The 23,985-nt window shown below is 33.9% G+C and overlaps 1 protein-coding gene across 1 annotated transcript; it reads right to left on the bottom strand.

The window, feature by feature from the left end:
• Nucleotides 1-10,844: 10,844 nt before the first annotated feature.
• LOC136230561 (lysophospholipid acyltransferase 1-like) lies at nt 10,845-18,433 on the bottom strand. The gene is made up of 8 exons (XM_066019666.1): nt 18,070-18,433; nt 14,463-14,518; nt 14,066-14,286; nt 13,534-13,942; nt 12,927-13,012; nt 11,501-11,564; nt 11,256-11,374; nt 10,845-11,159 (listed from the first exon to the last, which is right to left on the bottom strand). The coding sequence occupies exons 1-8, from the start codon at nt 18,369-18,371 to the stop codon at nt 11,019-11,021; spliced, it is 1,398 nt and encodes a 465-aa protein (XP_065875738.1). The 5' UTR covers nt 18,372-18,433; the 3' UTR covers nt 10,845-11,018.
• Nucleotides 18,434-23,985: the final 5,552 nt, after the last annotated feature.

Here is a 23,985-nt window from a genome sequence, read left to right as displayed (position 1 = left end):
TTCTTTATCACTGCTTCAACGGTTGTGGAGACATCCACATATACTACTCGGATGCATAACTTGTTGAAATTATTGACATAATCTCTGAGAGACTCATCTTCCTTTTGCTTTAACTCGAAGAGCTTTCGCGATGAAATTACTGGCGGGATACTCCCTGCGAACTTCACGCAAAATTCTCTGCTCAGCTGATTCCAGCTATCTATCGACCCTGGTGGGAGAGATTGGAACCAATCATACGTCGGTCCTTTCAGTGTGGTTATGAACATTCGGCACAACACTGCTTCGTTGGCGCCGTTAAGTCCAAGCAACATGCGATACTTCCTTGCATGAGCCTCAGGATTATCTTCCCCTGACTAGCCGAGTATATTTGGGATTTTGAATTGCCTATCAGTTTCCTCATCTTCGATCCGCCTTGTGAAGGGCGATTCTCTATTGGCAAAAGGATTGTGCCTTGCATTCTCTTTATTCTGCCTACATATTTCCTTCTAGACCTGCTCAGTTATGAAGTTACGATCCATTCTCAGGCGCCTCCTACTATGGGATCTACTCCGTTGAAAGGAGGAGGAGCTAGATTCTGATGAAGGATCTGATGGTGACCTTCTTCCACCTCTGCCATGTCCTCTTGATGGTGGACGTCCGCCTCCTCTTTGATCTGGTGGTGGATGCGGTATCTCCTGGAGGGGTGATTTAGCTCGGCGTCCGCCCTCTCCTCACTCCAGGGGTGGTGGTGACCTTCCCTGGCGGGGTGGTCCAGCTTGGCGTCTATGGTGAGAACGAGATTTGGATCGTCTTTGCTCATGAGATCTGGTCCTCCTTCTGTGTCTGCGATCAATATATCCGCCTTGCGGGTGACCATGATCCACGGCCTCATTGGTTTGCCTTTGACCAGCCTGCGTTCCAGTTTGCACTGGGGGGATCTGGGGTCCGCCAATGGTGATTCCCGGATTTGTCATATTCCCTGGAGGAGCCTGATCATTCCTCTGACTTCCTTTTGTAACATCCTTAAATAGTCTCCTATTCATCGGTAAAGCACTAATTGGTGACCACTGAATCCGTGGGTTGAGAGAGAAAAAATGCTGAGCCATGACGAGCCTCTGGCCTAATAAAGGCGGCCTGCCATGTTGAAGTCCTAGGCCTTGGCGGGGGACAGTTAAGAGGAGGAATAGTTCATATTGTGGGTCCACCTGCAACGGGATTCGCCAGGGAAGCCCTTAATCGATCCGCCATGATTGGTCCATAGAGGGTTCCCACCGCATCTGCACATATTTCCGAAAAAGACTCGGGTGACATTCCTCTTTCATCATGGACAGTCGGTGCATCAGGATCTACATGGTCGGTGTTTATCTAGGGATTGACTGAAGTGGGTATTGTTGGTGTTGTTGTTCCGGTTGGAGGGTTTGGCCATCCACTTGAAATTTTTGTAATTATGAACTAAGTCCTTTTTTAATTAGAACTTCCATGATCACCGCACCAATTGATGACTAGTGGTGAATTCTTGATTGGTGTCCTTCCCTGCGGGGGGGCGCCGTTGGGATCGGCGGGGGAAGCTCCGATGCCAAAGTCAGTATAAAGTAGTAAAATAAACTGTAAGCACAAAGTAGGGTTAAGGAGAGCGTGAATGTGTACCTCAATAGCTTGGGATGCAAGCTATTTATAGTCATGTAGTTGTAACTCTCGGTAACTAGAAAGTCTCCATTAATGCCTCATTAATGGCGGTTACTGATCTCATTCAAGTACGACCGTTAGCTCATTAATGGGTTATTAGTTGCCTTTATCGGGAATCGGCTCAGCCGTTCAAGGGGCGGATCGAGGTGAGATGGCGGGTCTTTCGTATGTTTGACTATAGATAGCGTATGGAGGAATCCATGTGATCCGCCATGCAGGTGACTTGCTTGATACACCATAGCTTTCCCGATCGTCTTAATACGCAGTCGTTTGATCAATTACCTTTTTAGTCCCGTAAATAATATCTGGATGTTATCAATATATTAATATATATATATATATATTATTTAATTTATAATGTAACAAATAATAATAATAATAAATTATCTTAATTAATCCTAAAAAAATATATAAAGACATTCAATTTGTATTAGGCTAAAAAAAAGACATTTAAATGCTATATTTGTTTTTTGGAGTTTAAATTTGTTATTCCTTAATTAGAAGACTGATTTTAAATAATAAAATATTAATCAAGTATAATTAAGTATATTCAAAACTTTTTTTTAAGAAAAAAATCAAAACGAGTCGCTCGACGAGCTTCGAGCTCGAGCCGAACCTATATCGAGCTCGAGCTGAACCTATATCGAGCTCGAGCCGAGCTTCAAAATTTAAGGCTCGACGAGCTTTGAGCTCGAGCCGAGCTTGATCTCAGCACTTCTCGAGCCGAGCCGAGTCGGACCTTGTTCGGTCTGGGTTCGGCTCGAGTGCACCCCTAGTTAGAATTGGGGATAGTGTATCTTTTTGGTCTACTACTCCTCAAAGAGTTGAAAATTTTCAAAAAATGGCAAAACAATTGAAAATATCTTGTTATAAGAAGTTGAGTATAGATTGTAAAACTCGTTAGAACTCAACTTATTTGATGTTTAAAGTTGCAATTCATTATAAAGATGTGTTTCTTGGGTTGAGAATGAGGGAGAAATTATATACTAATGTTTCTACTGATGATGATTGAGATTTTACTACCACTGAATTATTTTCTGGTAGAAATTTTTCCACTTTAAATTGTTTCTTTGTTGCTATTTGTCAAATTCGCAATTCAATCAGGTAATTGATGGATTCTAGTGATGAGGTTGCAAGAGCAATGACACATAAAATGTTTAACAAATTTGATAAATATTGGAGTGTTTATCATATTGTTTTGGCAATGAGTGTGACTTTAGATCCTAGATATAAGATGCAATTCATATGTTCAAATTGAATAAGTGAAAAAGTCTTGTTACACTTTGTTGAATGAGTATCAATCTAAGACCAAGAAAAACTAATTTGATTGTACTTTAGGAGGACTTCCACCAGTGCCTTTATTTGAGACTCAATTCTTGCAAAAAAAAAAAAAATTAAATAAAAAAGGATATGTCCAATGTGGTGGCTTTTTTAGCTTCTATCTCTACCACCACCCATGTGAAATCTGAATTAGATCATTATCTAGATGGGTCAGTGGTTCCATGGATTGGAAATTTTAACATTCTTAATTGGTGGAAAGTAAATGAAGTGAAATATTCAACCTTGCAAATGATTGCTAGAGATCTTCTAATTATTCTCGTTTCTACAGTTGCATCTGAATCCACTTTTACTATTAGTGGAAGAGTTGTCAATGATAAGTATGCTTCGTGAAATACTTTGGAAGAATTAATATGTGCTCAAAATTGGTTGAGAGTTTATGGAGGTAATTATAATAATTTCAAAATTTATGTTTTAATTTCAATTGAAAGATAAACAACTATTTAACTATTGTTTTTGTTTTTATTTGAAGGTCCTTTTCAAAATATTTTTACAAGTAAAAAGAAAGAAGACATTTGGAAAAGTGTTGCTTGATAATTAATTAGTTCAATGATTTCATTTTAGGTATGTATTTTTCTTTATTCAATATATATTTCTTTTACATTATATAATATAATTTATTAATTTATGTATTTTATTCTTTTGAAAGTTGATAAACACGACACAAAATTGAGGAAAAATGAAAATTATTAAAATGAACTATTCTCTCTGTTTAATTTTAATTGTCTTTTAAGGTTTCTACACAAATATTAAGAAATATATTAATTAGCCTAAAAAGTAGCTAAACATTACCTTATTACCCTTTTGCAATTAATGCTCACATTTCTCTGCAAATTTCTTTCCTTTCATTATATGAGGACAAAGTTGGAAAAAACACATTTAATGCTCATTGAAAAGTATAAAATGTCAAAGAATTTGAAACAAAATTTTTTCCTCAAAACGACAATTATTATGAAACGAATGGAGTATTTATTTTCAATGTATTTTAATTTCTCGATAATTAGAGTGATTTAGAATTTTAGAATTTGGGATATTTGTTCAATTTTTAAGATGTGATTTATTAAATTTATGCTTTGCTAAATTTGTAATTTTTTTTGTTTTATATATTGATTTTTAATGGGTAAGAGCATCCGCGAATTAAATGGAACGGGTAGGAGATGCAAAAATTATATCTGTTAGGGTAATGGAACGGATAGAGGTAATTAAAAAATAAACGGATAAAAGTTTGGAATTGACACTACCCATGAATACACCATCCGTTACCATCTCTAGATACTCTATGTTTAGAATCAGAAAAATTAAAGATATCATACAACATATAAAAATATCACTTGAATTTGCTTATTTAAAATGGTTAAGGAGAGAAGAAATCGCCATGGTTAGGGTTAGAAGGTTTTTGAGTCGCAGAGAAAGGAAAGGAATGAGAGAGAATGTAGTCAGGATGTCTCAATTGAGGAATGGATATGCTGCAGTGGCGAATACAGGATTACGTGGTTGAAGGGCCGATTTTACATGTGCGTTCGGGAAAAAAAAAATTGCTAAATCGAACTTATTTAATTTTTTTTTTTTTTGTATATGTGTGTTATAATTTGAATGGTCAAGAACCAATTTTAAGTATTAATGTACAATTTCTAAAAAATAAGCTAGATTTCGCTTCATAGTCTTGATAGTAAAAAAAAATAGATTTAGGGAGGGCTGAACATGTAAAAAAATTAAAAAATTTGCTTTCAGATGGCCTACCAAACCAAAAAAATTAGAAATTTAGATTTAAAAAGGCCTTGCAAGCAAAAAAAAAAAATTAGAAATTTTGATTTATGAGGTACGTAAGAGGTTCAAAATATTGAAATTTTGAATTTTGGACAAACTTAACACGTAATGAGATATATATATTTTTGATGAAACGTAATCAGATATATTTAATTTTTTTTATTAGTTCAATACTAGTTTCTAAAAAAATTATAACATTTTTACATTTTATTTTATTTTTAGTTTTAAAATTTTAAATTTTAATTTAGAAATTCAGTTGTTTGAATCTCAAAAATAAAAAATTATTTTTTTAATGGAAAAAACATAATAAAAATGAGTTTAAAAGTATTATGAAAATAAATAAATAAATTAATAATAGTAACATAGTTTTATAATTATTGAAAAATAAAATTTAAATAAATAAACACTTTCTAAAATAAATTGAGTTTGGAGGGAATTGAACCGAGGACCTTTTAAAAGAAAAACAAATATTTTAACTATCTCATCTACCTTTAAACAATGAAATATTACTACATGGAGTCTATATAGACTATTACTAATATTAGGGGGGCCGAAACTACTCGTAACCATGGAAGTTCCGGCGACCGGAGGGGCCCGGGCCCCATGTATCCGCCTTTGATAAGGCGCAAAAATACCCCTAACGTTTATAGTCAGAAGCAATTTTCTCCTAACATTTAAAATGGTGCAATTTTACCCCTAACGTTGGCAGTCAAAATCTTTTTTATCCCTAACGTTATCAAGTTTGATCAATTTGAGAAATAATTCATCAAACTGTCTTCTCAGTCATGAATCTTGTTATCTACATTTTATATGGTAGTGGATAGGACGGAGTGGAGAGAGCGAATTTGTGTCGCTGACACGACTTGATTTCACGGTTTTATATGATGATTCATGTTAGCCGATCCCGAATCATTTCGGGACTAAGGCTTTGTTGTTGTTGTTGTTGTTGTATTAGTAACAGATCATAAACATATGATTAGACGTGAAATTTTAAAAAAATAAAAAATATATTATCTTGTAGGAGTTAGACAAAAAATATTTCGAAAGATTTCATCGAATTTATAAATATTAATATCCAATTCTATTATTAAATTATAGAAAATATGAAATCTTTTTTTAAACGAATTCGAAAAATAAGGAATAAAATATCAGTGTTTTATAATAATATCTTAAATCTACCAAATTTGACAACATTAGGAGTAAAATTGCTCTTAGCTACTAACGATAGGGGTAAAATTGCACCATTTTAGACATTAGAGGTAAAATTACTCCTAGTTGTAAACGTTAAAAGCATTGTTGTACCTTATCCCAACGAGGAATCGTGGTTTCTAAAACCCTAAAATCACTAATATATATATAGTGAATAGGAGATTATCGTTGATCCAAATCAAATCTGATGAAGATCTTTCTTAATTTTAAATTAACCCCTCAATTCCACTTTACTCGTAATTCGGCTTCGCTTGTTTAGGATTGTCTCGGTTTAGTCCTCTCTGATTCATAATTTAGCCCTCTCTATTTCTCTAGTTTTAATTTGACCCTTATTCATTCTAATTCACCCCAATTACCTGCCTCTACATTTTTAATTTCACCCCCCTATTCCGACCATTTCAATTTGACCCCTGCATGTACAAAAATAACTTGGATTAAGGTGCGAAAATACCCCTAACGTTTTGGGTCAGGAGCAATTTTACCTCTAACGTCTAAAATGGTGCAATTTTACCCCTAACGTTGGAAGTCAAGATCAATTTTACCTCTAACGTTGGTAAATTGGATCAATTTGAGACACTATTATAAAACACAGGTATTTTTGTTCTTTATTCTGTACCAATTGCATAACAATTCGTTCTAAAAAATGATTTTATGTTTTGTATAATTTAATAATAGAATTGGAGATTAATATTTATAAATTCGGTTAATTTTTTGATTTTTTCTGTCTAATTCGTACAAAAAGACAGTGTATTTTTTAATTTTTTTCACATCTCAACATATGTTTACCATTTGTTACTGATAAAATAGCGCACGTGTGAAGTGTAGATGACAAGATTCATGACCGAGAAGACAGTTTGATGAATTATTTCTCAAATTGACCCAATTTATCAACGTTAGGGGTAAAATTGCTCCTGCCCCAAAACGTTAGGGATAAAATTGCATCATTTTATATGTTAGGGGTAAAATTGCTCCCGACCCAAAACGTTAGGGGTATTTTTGCACCGTAACCCAAATAACTTCCTGATTCATAAGCCGTTTCATTTTACGACTTAGCCCTATTGATTCATTTATACTTTAATTTGGCCCCATTCATTTTAATTCACCTCAATTAGACCCTTCTCGTTTTGCAAACTCACCCACATTGTTCCCTAATCTCAATTTCACTCACAAACGTTTTCAGTTTCACCCCCTCTTCATATTTTTCACTTTTATTTTGCAAATCAAATGTGAATAAAAATTGAGTAATTAATTGGTTAATGATTAATTGATTAACTGAAATGATTAGCTTATTAATTTAAATGATTAAACCGAACTATTAAAATAATTAAGTTAAATAATCGAACAATTAAATTGATTAATCAGTCAAAAACCCATCGGTTTGACTTAATCGAGTATACTAGCATATTAAATTTAATATAATTTTTAAGTATTTCATTTCGGATTAAGTATTTATTTATCTTTATCATATATTTTTATCATCTTAGCATTTCATTCTTCCATCTTTATATAGAATTAATTTTTCCGTCAAACATCCAAGACCACGATAGTATCTCGATCGTGTACACAACCAACAACAAAAAAACCTTCATTAAAATTCGGTATATATGTTATATATATGGATGAAAGTTGAATTAGAAATATAAATACCTCATACACACGTCGTGTGTACGATTCTATATTAAAAGAAGCCAATTAATCCGAAATGTTAGTTTGGATTTAATTAGGATACAAATAAAAAATGAAAATATTATTTGATTCATTAATCTTTTGCTAAAATCCTTTTGTTTTCGCGTATATTTTATATATGCAATTTAATATAATATACACACATGTTATACGTACAATTTCAAATTTTTTAAAAAAAATCCAAAATGTTATTTTGGATTTAATTAAAATCAACATTAACGTAGAAATTGTCATGCCATGTCGCCCGGCTGGGCGATATAGCGTCGCTCAACGCTACTCTCAACCTGCTCGTAGGCCCACTTCCGAGGAATGGCTTCGTTCATGGTCATTGTGTTGACCTTTTGTGCTGCGTGGGTTGCTCTCTATGTATTTCGAGTCGCCACCAATCATAATGTGGATGATATGGATATGGACATGATTGGTCGTTTGGCTTGTATGGATTGATTGTGTTAATTTATAGAAAGGATGGACTGCGAAGAGATTTGAATTCATTTTTTCAGTTACGCGTAGGGAAGAAACGTAATCTCACCCTACCCTGGTCATAAATCGATACTATGAGTGATAACTTGTGCTGTTGTGCATGTTATTTTAAGATTTTCTTTTACTAAAAGCAAGCTATAAGTGTTAATGATTTTACAATTCATATTTCGAGAGAGTATACATAATCGTATTTTATGAATTCAAACTTGATTCAATTTCCCATATGTCGTGTATAAGAAAATGAGAAACGGATTTTAAACACATGTATTTTGGATATATTACAAAGTGGTTCGAGCAATTTTTTAAGGTTAATTCGACTCGTTCTTTAATTATGATGGTTTTTGGTGTATATTACATGTACAAGGTATTATTAATAATATACGGACATGGCATGTACACAAGAATGTATAAAATAAATTTTGTACAAATTTATACATGTATAAAACGTTAGTTATATCTGAAATAATATCTCAAATTAATTCTCTTTTTTATTCTATATATATATATATAATTTAATAAATAAAAAAAAAACAGAGATGGATTACATACAACGATTTTGAAATTGGAGATTTGCCGAAATAAGTAAAACCAATTTGGATCATGAAAATAAAAATAAGTAAATAGAAAATGTATAATGAATTTTTACAAGAACGTGAAATTGGAAATGGATCAATTAATATCAAACATTTACTGAATAATTAATTTCGATTCCCCAATTTATACAAAAAAAAAAAGAGAATTACGTGAGGAAAACAAAGATACTAAAAAAAGGGCTCAATTTGAGAAATTGGATAAGCTAAAGGAGCAATAGAAATATTTGAGGGCTAAATTGAACCAAATTCGAACAGCGATCAGCGAGGGTCGAATTAAAATATGGAGGGGTTTAAACGAACATAATTTAAAAAAGGGTTAATTACAAATAACTACCTTGTGGTTTGGCCGATTTGCGATGTGGTACCTGTGGTATTTTTTTTTGCAAACACAACCCTATGGTTGCAAAATTTTACATGTTTTTTTTACTTTGCCAAATTTGACCGATAATAACTTCGAAATGAAAATTTTTAAGAGTTAAATGATATTTCAAGCAACTTTAATTCTTCAACTTTTTAAGTTTGAGGTCATTTAGGTGTTTTTTATGAGAGAGAAAAATAATGTTTAGAGAGAGAAAACTTCAAAAATGATGATTTTGAAAAATTAAGAATATAGTTTCATAGTAAATATGATACCAAACAAGTTTAATTCTTGAAAATTTTCATTTTGAGATCGTTATCGGCCAAATTTGGCAAAGTAAAAAAAAACAAGTAAAATTTTGCAACCATAGGATTGTGTTTGCAAAAAAAAAAAATACCACAAGTACCACATCGCAAATCGGTCAAACCACAGGATAGTTATTTGTAATTAACCCTTTAAAAAATTATGATCTTACAAAACAGGAGGATTAAATTGAAAAAATTAAAATAAGAGGGTCAATTTATAAATATGCAAGAACTGAATTGAAATAAGTAAAAAACGTATGGGTCAATGTGGCCTGACCATTGGCCAGATGCTTTTTTTGTGGCTGCCTGGCCATTGACCAGGCGATTTCCGTAACAGCCTAGGAGAAATAACATATTTTCACAAAAAAAAATGTACATCGTCTAATTTTTCTGACTCGTAATCATCCTTTTCCGGGATTTTCGGGTTGCAACTCATCAATTATTTTCATAATTTCAGTTTTGATCGGAAGAGAAACCATTCACAATTTTTGAAAGAAAAATATGAAAAGGGGACAACATTATCCAATAACGGTAACTAATAATTTAGAGACGGTAAATAGCAACACCCTTTGATAATCTACCTGACACGGCCGTTTAACACGATTTATAATCATGTAAAATTTATAGACTACACAACAACACGATCAAGGATATAGAAAACGCTAGGCGTTAGGCACTAGTCGGACGGACAAGGCCTTCAAAGTTTAATAGACGATTAATCAGATTTATATTTTTATATTTTTTATTTGTTAATCAACAAATTTTTATATAAATTCAATTAAAATATGTATTATACTATCTAAAAATAATAATATAAAATTATTTAATATAAAAAAATATTTGTAATATATAAAAACGTTTCAGCAACATTATCATTAAAACAACTCAAAAGTAAACTATAATAAAGCAAAAAAAAAAAAACACAATAAAAAACGTTTTTGTTCATCGTCACTTAGCCGGTACCTAAAATTGCCTAGGGGCCAACAAAACGCCTAGACGGACTAATCGGAGAAAATGTGGCATAATCCTTCTGCCTTCAATGCCTTTAGAGCATTCCGCTTATTCAGATGGTTGGCATCACTGATGTGGGGCTTACCTTGAGGCAATTTCGAACGCCTAGCCGGAGTCTAAGCGGTCCAGGCGGCCTTATTTTTAAACAGTGAGCACGATTATGACACGACAACCTATTTTCATACTCCTACACATAGTAATACCAATATTACCATCTAATTCAAATACATGCCTTCAAAGACATCTTTCCAATACACAATCAAGACCAACAGCCATTTCATAGTTGATGATCAACTTAGTTCCAGCCAAGCTACTTAACAGAATATTTGATGGATGGATAGAACGAGATGCTTAAATGTACCCGGAAAATCCGTGCATAATGCGTGTGAATGCATGCGAGATCATTATTTGCTACTTCCAAGAACCAACATGCTATCAATGAATCAAAACTTGAGATGAAGTTAAATGTTGAACATCATACAAGTGACAGTTTCTGTAATAATCAGCAATGTTACAAATGAAGTAAGGAACAACAAAGTAAAAGTCCGTATTTTCAGTTCTCGATCCTGTTCCAAGTAGTGAAGAAGAGAGAAGAGATTTTCTACCTCACTCTGCTTTCCGAGCTTTAGATCTGGCAGGCTTCGCTGGTTTAATTATGTGGCCGAGGAGGATCAACACAATCGGCAGGACAGTGCCAATGTAATATACACTTCCGTATGCAGTAATCGTTTCGTGCAAACTTAGTACCTGTGATGCAAAGGAAGAGGAGCATTAGAAAGCTAAAAACAATTGATCCATGAATCTTCTCGTATACAGTTGCGTTTTCTGAGAAGGAGAGCTAACCATGAAACCAACAGATGAATAATTTAGAACCAAAATTGTGTACGCGAAGTTCATCACTACTAGAATCTGCTTGATTATATTCAAATTTGGAGGTACAGCTTGCTGCCATCTGTATATGGCTGCGAAGAGTAAACGAGAAAATACTTAGCGAGCATTCCCAAATTCCTTTGGACATAAATTACCTAAAAATTTAATATATAACAAAAATCACAGTTGTCGGAGAAAGAGAGGAAGTGTTATCATACCTCTTGAACCAGCAATCATTAATGCTGATTGGACAAAGAATATGATGTATCCAGGATATAATCCCTGTAATTGTTTGGCAAAAAAAAAAGCACTGAGTCATTACGGAAAAGTTGAATTGACAGAAGCTATATGCATAGTTATAAATAGTGCGCCTGAGGTGCGCACAAGGCTCTAGGCCTAGCGCCTCACCACCCAACATGGCAGGCGCAGTCACCTTGGTGCGCGCCAAGGCACAGAGATCAGAGGTACATCATGGAAAGCCTCTGTGGCATATGCATGTATTTAGGGTTTTTTAAAGTGTTTTAATGCAGGTTTAATGTTCACCCTTGGATTAGACAAATCTAAGGGTCGAAAATAAACAACAAAAAAACAAAGAATGAAAACAAAAGATACACGTTTGAATTGGAAGAGTAAGAGACAGTCGCACAACTGACAACACAATGATGTATCAGAGAAAAAAGCAGAGGAAAAGAAACAAAGCATATGTAAATAAGCAGCCAGGGGAGAATTGTTGAACTTTGAAGAACAAAAATACAAAAGATTTCAAGAGCAGCCTCTCGACTTTCTCTGTTTATGTTTTTGACTTTTTTCTTCTAGTATTTTCTGCAATTCTGTCCTCTCCTCTGCAATTCTGTTCTATTCTCTTTCCTATTTTTTTTCCCTCTCCTATTGAGTCGTCGCCTATTAGTACCCTATTCTGTCTCTTCTGTTTTGTTCTCCTATCTATCTAATAAACTTCCAGTTCTGTTTAATGTTTAGTTCAAGTGCTCCATGCTCTGATTCTAAAGATATTTGATTTATTCCACTACGTTTATTTTGATTTAGAAACTAGAATATCTTATATTTAAATGTTATAATTTATATAGTTTTATAAATTTTATATTTTGTTAATGCTCCTTGTGTCGCTTTGGCGCGCCATCACCGTGCGCCGTGCACCATGGCTCCAGGACCCCCTTGAGCGTGTGCCTTTAATAACTATGGCTGTATGGCAAAGCATATCAGCAAGACTTGTGAAAAGGACAGAGAACTAGCTGAATGCTTGAAAATATTGCTAAGACGTCTAGAAAACGCCAAGAAACCTAGTGCAACAATTATGAGAAATGAAGAAACCTAATAGAATCGCAAGATATCATGCTTAAAGTTACCCAAAAACCAACAGCATCGAAAAAGTTGATATTAGAAAGGGAAGGGAAAGGCGGGATATGGTTTTACAGGGATTGGGGGATTTTGAATATGAATCCTGATCATGCGAGCTTATTAGTGAAAAAATTACCAGGATAAATTTGTATCCCTTTAGTAATGACCCATTGTGTCATTTGCACATGCACTTTAGATGAGTAACTTGCATAAAGATAACAGGATAAAGACTAACCCAAAGACAGCAGAATGAATATAGACCAACACAAATCCAGTAATTCCACTTACATGCCAAACAGCACTAGTAGTCTGAGTAGCCAACAATTGAAAGAATCCGGGTTTCTTTCCCTTTTGAACGAGTCTATCATAAACATCTAAAAAACACAGAAAAAAAAATAGTGTTAGTAAATAAGCTTACTGTAGATGCTTTAAGATTATACTGCATTCTTATATCAGTGAAATCTTTCAAAGGAAATTGATCAAAATAGATAATCTTAGCAAGCCAAACTGTAAATGAACAGCTGATTGGCAATGGAGAACTTATCACTTGGTTCAAGTGATCAACAATCAGCCAACTGGTCAAGAACTGGCTGTGATCAGTTGGTTCACAATAGTCACAACTGATCATGATCTAAAAGTACATCTGCTATAGAATAAACAGTGGCGCTTTAATTCATCATAGTACCCTTAGTAGTTATCAACAATCAGCCAGACAAAAAAGACCCAGCAACTGAAAAGCATAAGAAGTTTTAAGAAGCCTAATACCCAGTTTATTTCTTTCACACACACAAAAATAAAAAGCAGCACATCCAATTAAAAGCTCAGTTTGGATTTCTCAGATGAGATCGATTAGTTAATGTTGAAACTTGAAATTTGAAGCACCCAATAAACTTACAATGCCGAAGCCATGTGCTGACTTGAATGTTCCACACAAGGGGCAACTCAACTGAACTCTTTGCAAACTCGACGCCTAAAATATCAACATTTTTAGCACGATCCCATTTTGGCTTTGGTGGAGAAGTATCTGTCCAACCACTAAAACCTAGACCAGAGATAATAATAGAGGCCTCAGAGATTGACCAGATAAAATAGTATTTCCAGCGTGCTGTAAATCCTGACATATACTGGTAACCCAACCGTTTCCAGAGGCCCCATTCTTGGTATACAGAGTCAGTGAACCGGGACAATGGGAAATTGGGCACAAGGTATAAATACAGGCCCATGCAGAAAGCAGCTTGAAGAAGAGCGCGAACAGTTGCCCCGAAAGGTGATGGTGATGGTCCTCTCTCTGTGTGAGCCCATATCTGCCAACATACATTAATAAAACTGAGAACTTTCTACTTTACTTCAGTTTAGAAGTATGCAACTAGTGCAAAGCATGTTAACCCATCTATCCAAACAAGCAGAAGCAAACATAATAGACTCACCCCCTTCCTTTCAGTCCACTCAAGATAGTCCTTCACTTCATAAACAGGACCAGCAAAGTGGCTACCACAGCAGAGGCAGTAACCAAAGTACTCGATCAATGAGGGTAACTTAGTCAGCCGGTTTTTCTTCTGAGACTCCCTCAAGTCCTCCTCTTTTAATAATCCATCATTGTAATTTATAGCACACGATATGACTTTCAGTGTTAACACCATCAGGGCTCCTAAACATTAAAAAAAGCAACCGGTCATAACTACAATAGCAAGTATAATGCAGAGGCAAATAGTCCAAGGAAACTATAGAAACACTATAGTCACCATTATATATACTACGTATAATCATTCTTTGACTTTGTAAGCTACCATTTGAGGCAGTATCAACAGCTTCCATTGTGCTTACCAGTAGCATCAATGCCCCCTTCCTTCCATGCATCTCCACTCATGTAATACATATGGCTACACATGTATACCAACAGTCAAAAAATTGAAATAAAAGGGCATATTTTCAAGAATAAATAATGATTCGTCTACTTATGTTTGATTAAACAAAATATAGTTTACAATGTAACAGAAAAACATAAAATAAAAATGATATCCAACAACAACAACAACAACAAAGCCTTAGTCCTGAAATGATTCGGGGTCGGCTAACATGAACCATCATATAAAACCGTGAAAATCAAGTCGTGTCAGCGACACAGATTCGCTCCCTCCACTCCGTCCTATCCACTACCATATTTTCCTCAATTCCCAATAAACTCATATCACTCTCGATCACCCTCCTCCAAGTTTGTTTAGGTCTTCCCCTACCCCTCACCACTACATCCCTTTGCCACTCTTCGGTTCTCCTAACCGGCGCATCAAGCGCTCTACGTCTCACATGGCCAAACCACCTTAGTCGGTTTTCTCTCATTTTATTCTCAATAGATGTGACCCCTACTTTTGTCCTAATTATTTCATTACGCACCCGGTCCTTTCTCGTGTGACCACACATCCATCTCAACATACGCATCTCCGCCACCGACATCTTATGGATGTGGCAGTGTTTCACTGCCCAACACTCCGTACCATATAACAATGCTGGTCTAATTGCCGTCCGGTAGAATTTTCCCTTCAATCTATTAGGCATGCCGGGATCACAAAGGAAACCCGTAGCACTCTTCCACTTCGACCAACCAGCTTCAATCCTATGAGCAACATCTCCATCTACTTCTCCATCCGTTTGGATAATAGATCCTAAATACCGGAAGCAATCCGAGGCCTGAACAACTCTCCCATCTAGGATGATTGTCCCTGCCTCCCTACTCCTACGGCCGCTAAACTTACACTCCAAATATTCTAGAGTTTGCCTCCATAGTTCCAACTTCATCTCCACTCCTTCTTTCGTCTCCTCAACCAACACAATATCATCTGCAAACAGCATGCACCATGGTATACCATCTTGAAGTGAACTTGTTAGTTCATCCATAACGATGGCAAAAGGAAATGGGCTTAGTGCGGAACCTTGATGCACTCCAATCGTAATAGGAAACTCTTCAGTCTTCCCAACACTAGTACGTACACTCGTGCATACTCCCTCATACATGTCCTTTATGTTGTCAATATATTTCCGCGAAATGCCTTTCCTTATCAAGGCCCACCAAAGTACTTCCCTTGGTACCTTATCATATGCTTTCTCCAAGTCAATGAAAACCATATGCAAGTCTTTCTTCTTATTTCGATAGTGCTCCATTAATTGTCTCATTAGATGGATGGCTTCCATAGTTGATCTTCCCGGCATAAAGCCAAACTGGTTTTCCGAGATCTTCACCGTCCTCCTTAGCCTTTGTTCAATCACTCGCTCCCAAAGTTTCATAGTGTGACTCATTAATTTGATTCCCCGATAGTTGGCACAATCTTGGACATCGCCTTTGTTCTTATACAAAGGGATTAAGGTACTTTTCCTCCATTCTGATGGCATCTTATTGTTTCTCCAAATTTTGTTGAAGAACGTCGTCAACCATTCGAATCCTCTTTCTCCCAAACATCTCCAAATCTCAATAGGGATGCCATCAGGTCCTACTGCTTTCTTCAACTTCATCTTACTTAATGCCATTTTGACTTCACCCTTTTGAATTCTCCGCAGGCATTCATGATTTATCATATCGTGATGGATGCTTATATCTCCAACATCTTGTTGGCGATCTCCATTAAATAAGTCATCAAAATAGGACCTCCATCGTTCCTTGATATCCTTATCTCCAACTAGGACTTTCTGGTCCACATCCTTCACACATTTAACTTTTCCGAGATCTCGCGTCTTCCTATCTCTCATCCGAGCAATTCTATATATGTCTCTTTCCCCTTCTTTCGTATCCAATCTTGTATACAGATCCCGATTCACCTTTGCTCTAGCATCTCGTATGACCTTCTTTACTTCCCTTTTAGCCTCTTTGTATTTTTCGTAGTTCTCGTCACTCCTACATTTCCCCAATAGTTTATAGGATTCTCTCTTACTCTTTACTGCTTGTCGTACTTCTTCTGTCCACCAAGATGTGTCCTTACCCGGTGGCATGCTACCTTTAGATTCCCCTAGAACTTCCTTCGCTACTTCCCTTATACTATGCTCCATCTTATTCCATATCGAATCTATATCTGAATCCATTTGCAAGTCCAAATATCTTTTTTGGTCATCTCATCCACAAATTTTTGTTGATTCTCCCCTTGCAATTTCCACCACTTAATCTTAGTCTCTACTTGAGGTGTTTGTTTTCTTATACATTTCCTACTTCGAAAATCTAGCACCACTACTCTATGTTGGGTTGTCGTACTCTCACCAGGGATTACCTTACAATCAATATAACTCTTTCTCCAAGCACTCCTTACTAAGAAGAAGTCAATTTGGCTCGCATTACCGCCACTCCGATAAGTCACTAAGTGGGATGTTCTCTTCATAAACCATGTGTTCATGATACTCAAGTCATAGGCTGATGCGAATTCCAAAATATCATTTCCTGCTTCATTCTTATCTCCAAAACCATACCCTCCATGAACACTCTCAAACCCATCTCGCCTAGAACCCACGTGTCCATTGAGATCACCCCCTAGTACCAAAAATGATATCCAAAGTCCATAAAATAAAAGAAAACAATTTTCTATACATCTACCCTGTTAGAGATTCATATAAAAGATGTTATTAGGCCTTAACTATCAGCATAACCTTTTAGTTCAATTGGTTCCTTTACATGGTATCAGAGCCTAGTTTGGCTTGTTTTCTGGGTTTAACATGAATATCAAAGCCACCCTAGTGAGCAGACTATTCCTGATGGCTTCATAGTCAGTCCGCCCTTATGAGCATACCTTTGGGCCTAGGGTTCCAGATTTGGTTTCTGGGTTGAGTTTCCAAGGACTTATTTTCTGCCTTGTTTGATGATGTAAAAGTATTTCCAGATCTGCCCTTGAGAGGAGATGTTGGTTTCTGGGTTGACTTTCCCAGTATTTATTATCCGACTTGTGAGTAGCTTTTTGGTTTATGGGTCGAGTTTCCCAGGACGATGAAGAAGCATACTCTGTTCTAATCTTAGCAATCCTATTTGTTGATTAAAATTCAACATATGGTAACATGAGCCTATGTGTGAAAGGGCATTTGCACGAGGGAATATGTTAAGATTAATATAAAAGATGTCATTAGGTCTTAACTGAAAGCTTAAGCTTTTAGTTCAATTGGTTATTTCATACCCTATTGTACCTCTTGAGAATGCAATTCCAAACCTAAATAGAATCATTCAGCTTTCTTTTTCTTCTCTGCTATTCTATTGCAAATGCACAATCAAAGCACACAGAAAATCAAGAGAAAAAAAAATCGCCAGAAAACTCTCCCTACAGCAATTAGCACGCTCAACTGGCGTAATCAAGCAGCAATCATCAAAATACAATACTCAAACACTGAAACCAACATTACATTTCAAAAGTGAATAGAATATAAAGCTTAATTTATGTTCAAAGAAAATCAAATTAAACACACGTACCAGCCAATGAGATAACCAAATCCTAAAATAAATGTAAGGATTCCACAGTGTGCGCGGAATAGAATCATGGAAGCGTAGCCCAGCAACATAGGCACCAAAAAATGAAGATTCGAAGAGAAACCGAAGGATAGATACGAAAGTGAAACCCCAGAAGCAGCCGCATATAAGTGCTTGCCAAAACTACCAGGGATGAATCTGTGGAAGAAACTCACTGGAATAGTCGCGACAAAACAAAGAAGAAAACGGAGTACCGGCACCGATACTCCGATCGCCGCAGCCATGGATTCCATTTCTAAATCCATGTTCTTCAGGCGGGGGAAGAAGAAGAAGAGACGACCAGAAAATATAATAAAATTCAGTTATTATTAATTTTGTAATGTACTGAGAATTTTATTATAATTTCCTTATTTGTTGTACCTTGTATTGAATTACTATGTTACCCTTTTGACAAATGAAGATCTTCTGCAGTCAGGTTTACGTGAAACTTTATATTATGCATTAACAAGTTGTATATTTAAAAGAACAAATTTAACCCTAGCTATAAAGAGAAGTGCACATTTAACCTATCAATTTTAATCCTACATTATAAAAAATGAGAAAAATTGATTTAACCGGTATTAACGGTTATTTCAGACCTTTCAAAAGTGATAAATATAAGATTGGTCCATTCGGAGGCTAATTTTACATGTGGGCATATAAAAAAAAAAATTTACTAAATCGAACTTACTCAAAGGAAATTATATATATATATATATTATCATTTGAGTGATTTATAACCAATTTTTACGTACCAATATAAAACTTTTCAAAATTAAGCTATATTTGGATTACAAAAGTAAGATTGGTTTGTTGGGAGGCTAATTTTACATATGCGCATGTACAAAAAAAAATATTTGTTAAATCGATCTTACTCAAAAAAAAAAAAATCGTATATATATACGATTATCATATGAGTAGTCCAGAACCAATTTTATGTACCAATGTAAAACTTCTCAAAATTAAGCTATATTTGAATTACAAAAATAAAATTGAGTCGTTTTAAACAAACTTAAAAAAAATTATTGTGTATCCTATATTAATCAAGTTAGATTTGTAATTAAATACAATCTCAATGAGTACATTCACCATTTTGAATCTTAATTTGTCAGAAACATGTGGGTAGTTCCAACAATTAGGGGCGGAAACCATCCATAGTAGGTGGTAGTTCATGTAACTGAGGGGCTAGGCCCCTCCAGACCCTTTTGCCTACGCTCATGCTTCCAAATATCAATTAGCATTACTAATAAAATTACAAAAGTTTTGATAAAATATTAAACACTAAATCTATTGTATATAAGTTAATCCTAAAAGTTAATCACATTTTTTTTATCAAACTGTCGAAAATATTTAATTTTTTATTAAATATAATTACAAATAATCAACAAAAAAAAATAGATAAACTGCTTCAATTTATTGACAAGTTTATTTGAATGATCCGATGTGATATTTAAATCGGTCTTTTCAAATTTTCGATACTACAGAACTAAAATTAATCTTATTTGGAAACGTTAATATTAAATTTACCTAATTTTAGGGTAAATTATACCCATGACCACTGAACTTTACTCATTTTAATATTATGGCCACTGAACTTCAATTCTTAACGGTATAATCACTTAACTTTACACTTTTTAACACCGGAGGTCACTCAATGCCTCTAAATAATCATTGACAGCTTCAAAATAAAAAAAAATCGAAGAGTTAATGATATTCTAAGGAACTTTAATTATTGAAAATTTTCGTTTTGAGGCCATTTAGGTGTTATTTTGTTAGGAGAGAGAGAGAATTTTTAGAGAAATAGGTCCAAAAAAAGATTTTGGAAAATAAAAAATGTGCTTTCATGGTAAATGTTTTCCTGAACAACTTTAATTCTTGAATATTTTCATTTTGAGCTCGTTAACGGTCATTTTGAGGAGTTAGTTAAAATTGAGTGGCTATCGGTATTAAAAATTGTAAAATTTAATAGTCATATTGTTAAAAATTGAAGCTTAATAGCTATAATGTTAAAATGGATAACGTTCAGTGGTTATGGATGTAATTTACCCCATACTTTTATAATATTATAGTTAGATTTTTTTTTGGGTAATTAATTTATTAGTCCTTATATTTTGACAAAACACAATGTTTAGTCCATGTATTTTCAAAAACACATGGTAAGGTTCCTAACCTTTTTCTCAACGAACTATTTAGTCCTTCCGTCTGTTTGTTAGATTTTTTTACCATTTATGATTTCGAAAATGACTAAATTACCCTTTACTATTTACCTTCAAACTTCAGAAGAGAAAATCCAATTTAGAAGAAGAAGCTATTTGTATGGAGAACAATAAAAAGAGCAGACCCAATGCTTACAAATTTGAACGATTAAGAAAAAAATCAAGAAGAAGAACACTCAAAGTTGATTTCAGATGCATTAGAGTTTAAAAGAAAGAAAAATAAAGGAAAAAAAGAACGCAAATCTAAATTGACTAACAGAATCTTTATGAGAGTCTAACAGCATGGATTAAACAATTCACCGAGAAAAACGTTAGGGACTAAACAATTCACCAAGAAAAACGTTAGGGATTTTACTGTGTGTTTTTAAAAATATAGGGACTAAACAATGTGTTTTGTCAAAATATAAAGATTAATAAATTAATTATTTTTTTTATGATGGAATTTTATAGTTAGATTTAGTCATTATGAATATTTGGAGATTACAGGTGAAACTGGGAGCAGTGAAGGACAACCCAGGGTGAGATGATTGGGTGTAAATGCGCACATTTATGTGCGTTATAAATAGACACCTGGCAGTTAGGTGGGAGCTTTGGTTACACCGATTTGATGTCAGAAATGAGAATAGGGACAACTTATTCGGAATATCGAACTTTGTCTTTGTTTGGTAGCTTTGATTACATCGATTTGATGTAATAAACCGGAATACGGATACGATACCTGGATACTTTATTCCAAAATTGGAATTCTTTTTTGTTTTTGTTTTTTTGGAAAAAAAAATTATTTATAGAAAAAGATGGTATATGTGTATATAAATAAGGATAAATTCTAAAAAAAAAAACCATTGTGTTAGTATTATTTTGTGAATAGTATATATGTGGTTTTTTTTTTCTAAATGGAGATTCAGATTTTTTACTTTACTAAAACAATGATATCTTTTTATTGATATACTGTTAAAATGACTGTTAATAATTTCAAAATTGATAATAATCTAAGTAATTTTAATTCATAAATTTTTTAATTTTGAAGTCATTTATAGGGACAACGGTAAATATGATGAATGGGATCCCCAAAACTTACCCACCCTATTAAATAAGTTCGCAAGCAAGGGACAAAGGAGAAGAAAAAATGTAAATGTTTAGAGAAATAAATTTCCGAACATGATGATTTTGAAAAATAAAAAAAAATTTGATTTCATAGTAAATATGGTACTAAACAACTTTAATTTTTATCCAATTTTGAAGTTGTTAACGGTCATTTTTATAGTGTCAAACCAAAATATTCATTGATTGGTTTAAGTAAAAAAAAAAAACTTCAGAGTCAACGTTTAGACAAAAAAAAACACAGACATACAATGGACAAAAAGTGCAACCACAAGGTTTTTTTAATATACCATATAAAAGGTTCAAATATTTATGGTTGGAAAAATGTTCATTTTTTCAAATTTGGCCAAGAACGATCTCAAAATGAAAATTTTTAAGAATTAAATTTGTTTAGTATCATATTTATTTACAATGGAATCGCATTTTTTATTTTTCAAAATCATCATTTTTGGAGTTTTCTCTCTCTAAATATTAACTGTCCTCTCATAAAAAACAACACATAAATGACTCCAAAGCTAAAAAGTTGAAAAATTAAAATTTCTCAATATATCATTTAATTCTTGAAAATTTTCATTTTGACGTCGTTATCGATCAAATTTGGAAAAATTATTTTTTTTACCAACCATAAATACCGATCTGCAAAAAATAAAAAAAATAAAACCACATAGTTTTATTTGAAATCCAACCTTATAAGTATCAAGACAATATAAGATTCATACAATGTCATGTGCATTTGTATTTTTAATATGTTACAGATGAAATGGAAATAATGAGATTTATGATTGAAGACGTGGGTGGGTGGGTTAAGATTATGACGAAGGCTTAATACATAAGCTTTTTATATTTGTTTTAAAAGCTTGATTGGTCCTCTAAATTTATATAGTGTCTACTTAGGTCCATCAACTTGCTTAAAATAATATGTTAGCCATCTAAATTTGTTTAAATTGATCTATTAGATCCCTTAACTTGTTTACAATGATCCATTTGCCCCTAAAATTGATATACATTGTAATTTGTATAAATTTGTAAACAACTCAAAACTTAAAAAATAAATACCTAATTCGTGATTCTAAATCTTTAAAACAAATTAACTTTTTGTTTTGTACATCTTTATGTCGTTTTTATAGATCTAGAGACTTAATTATGATATTTTAAGCAAGTTTAAGGAGCTAATGAGACACCATATAAGTTTAAAGGGCCAATCAAGATTTTTTTAGACAAGTTAAGAGGGCAACTGATATATTAAGCCTTATGATGAATTATAGAAGAATTAGACCTCTCCACAGACTCGGGTACCCGTCCGTCCAGGCCCGTCCAGACCCGTGTTCCTTGGACGATAAAATTTGTTCATAGGCCCAGGTCCGCTAAAGGCCGCCTATTTTTTGGGCGGGCTTGGGATTAATAAAAATAACACGGGCCGGCCCAATCCAGCCCGACCCGTCTATTAATATTAATTAATAAATGTATATGTTTATATATTAAATATTTATTTTTAAGTATAATGTTTATTTTTTTATAATTGATAATTTTATATTTATATTTAGGTGAGCTTATATGAGTTGGGTTTGGAATTTGATTTTTAGGCCTGAGCCCAGCCCGGCCCGAACCCGCCTAAATTAATAATGGGCTGAGCTTAGTTTGGACCGAGTATTTTTACTTAAAAACCCGATAGGCCCGATCTAAGCCCGGCCCAACCCGACCCATGAACAGGTCTAAGAAGAATAGGATGGATGACCATTTTATCACATGGTCATCCTTTTTTTTCTATAATTCATCGTAATCTTAACTCGTCTTTCAATATATACTATAATATATCATATGGAGGAGTCAAGGTAGAAGGAGGGAGTACAAACAACTTTCATGCACATGCCCAAATTGAAGGGGTCTATTTTTTTATATTCAATATTTAACTAAATTGTTTGTGTTTTGAAAATTTATTATGTCAAAAATCAAGTGAATGTTAATTTGGCTTGAGTGGTTAAGGACTTCAAGTCAATTGATCTAGATCTCGAGTTAGAGTCCTAATGTATACGAGAAACTTCAATTGGGAGAGGATCCATCTAAAGGATGTCTAACGAGCATCGAACCAAGACATCAGAAAACAATTAAAAAAAATATATAGTCTTAAGGGAGCCAATTTTTTTTTTTATATAGAAATTGGGACGAGACAGAACTTGGGCGGGATGACTTAAGGGAGCCAATTTATTATTATTATTACAATATCTAATTAAATAGTTTTTATTATATGTATTATGTCAAAAATCAAGTTATTATATTTTTTTTATAATTTATCCAATTTCTCGGTTCGAGGTACGTGGGGTACGCTTTAGGTGAATCCTCTCCCAATTAAAGCTTTATGCATAAGCTAGGATTCGAGCTCGAAATCTAGTTTAAGCGACTTGTAGCCCATAACAAATTAATGTATTTTGATGTTTCATTCAATAAAAACATTATTATTATTATATAAAAATATTAATCTTTTAAAATAAATAGAGCCTAATTTTTCATTTAACATAAGTCCCAAAAATTAATATCTAAAATTAATTTAGCTTGCTTATTTTAA

This window comes from Euphorbia lathyris, chromosome 5 (genome assembly GCF_963576675.1).
Source record: "Euphorbia lathyris chromosome 5, ddEupLath1.1, whole genome shotgun sequence".
In the NCBI taxonomy this organism is placed as follows: domain Eukaryota; kingdom Viridiplantae; phylum Streptophyta; class Magnoliopsida; order Malpighiales; family Euphorbiaceae; genus Euphorbia; species Euphorbia lathyris.
The sequence above is the reverse complement of the archived record's forward strand: the minus strand, read 5'-3'. Positions and strand labels throughout refer to the sequence as shown.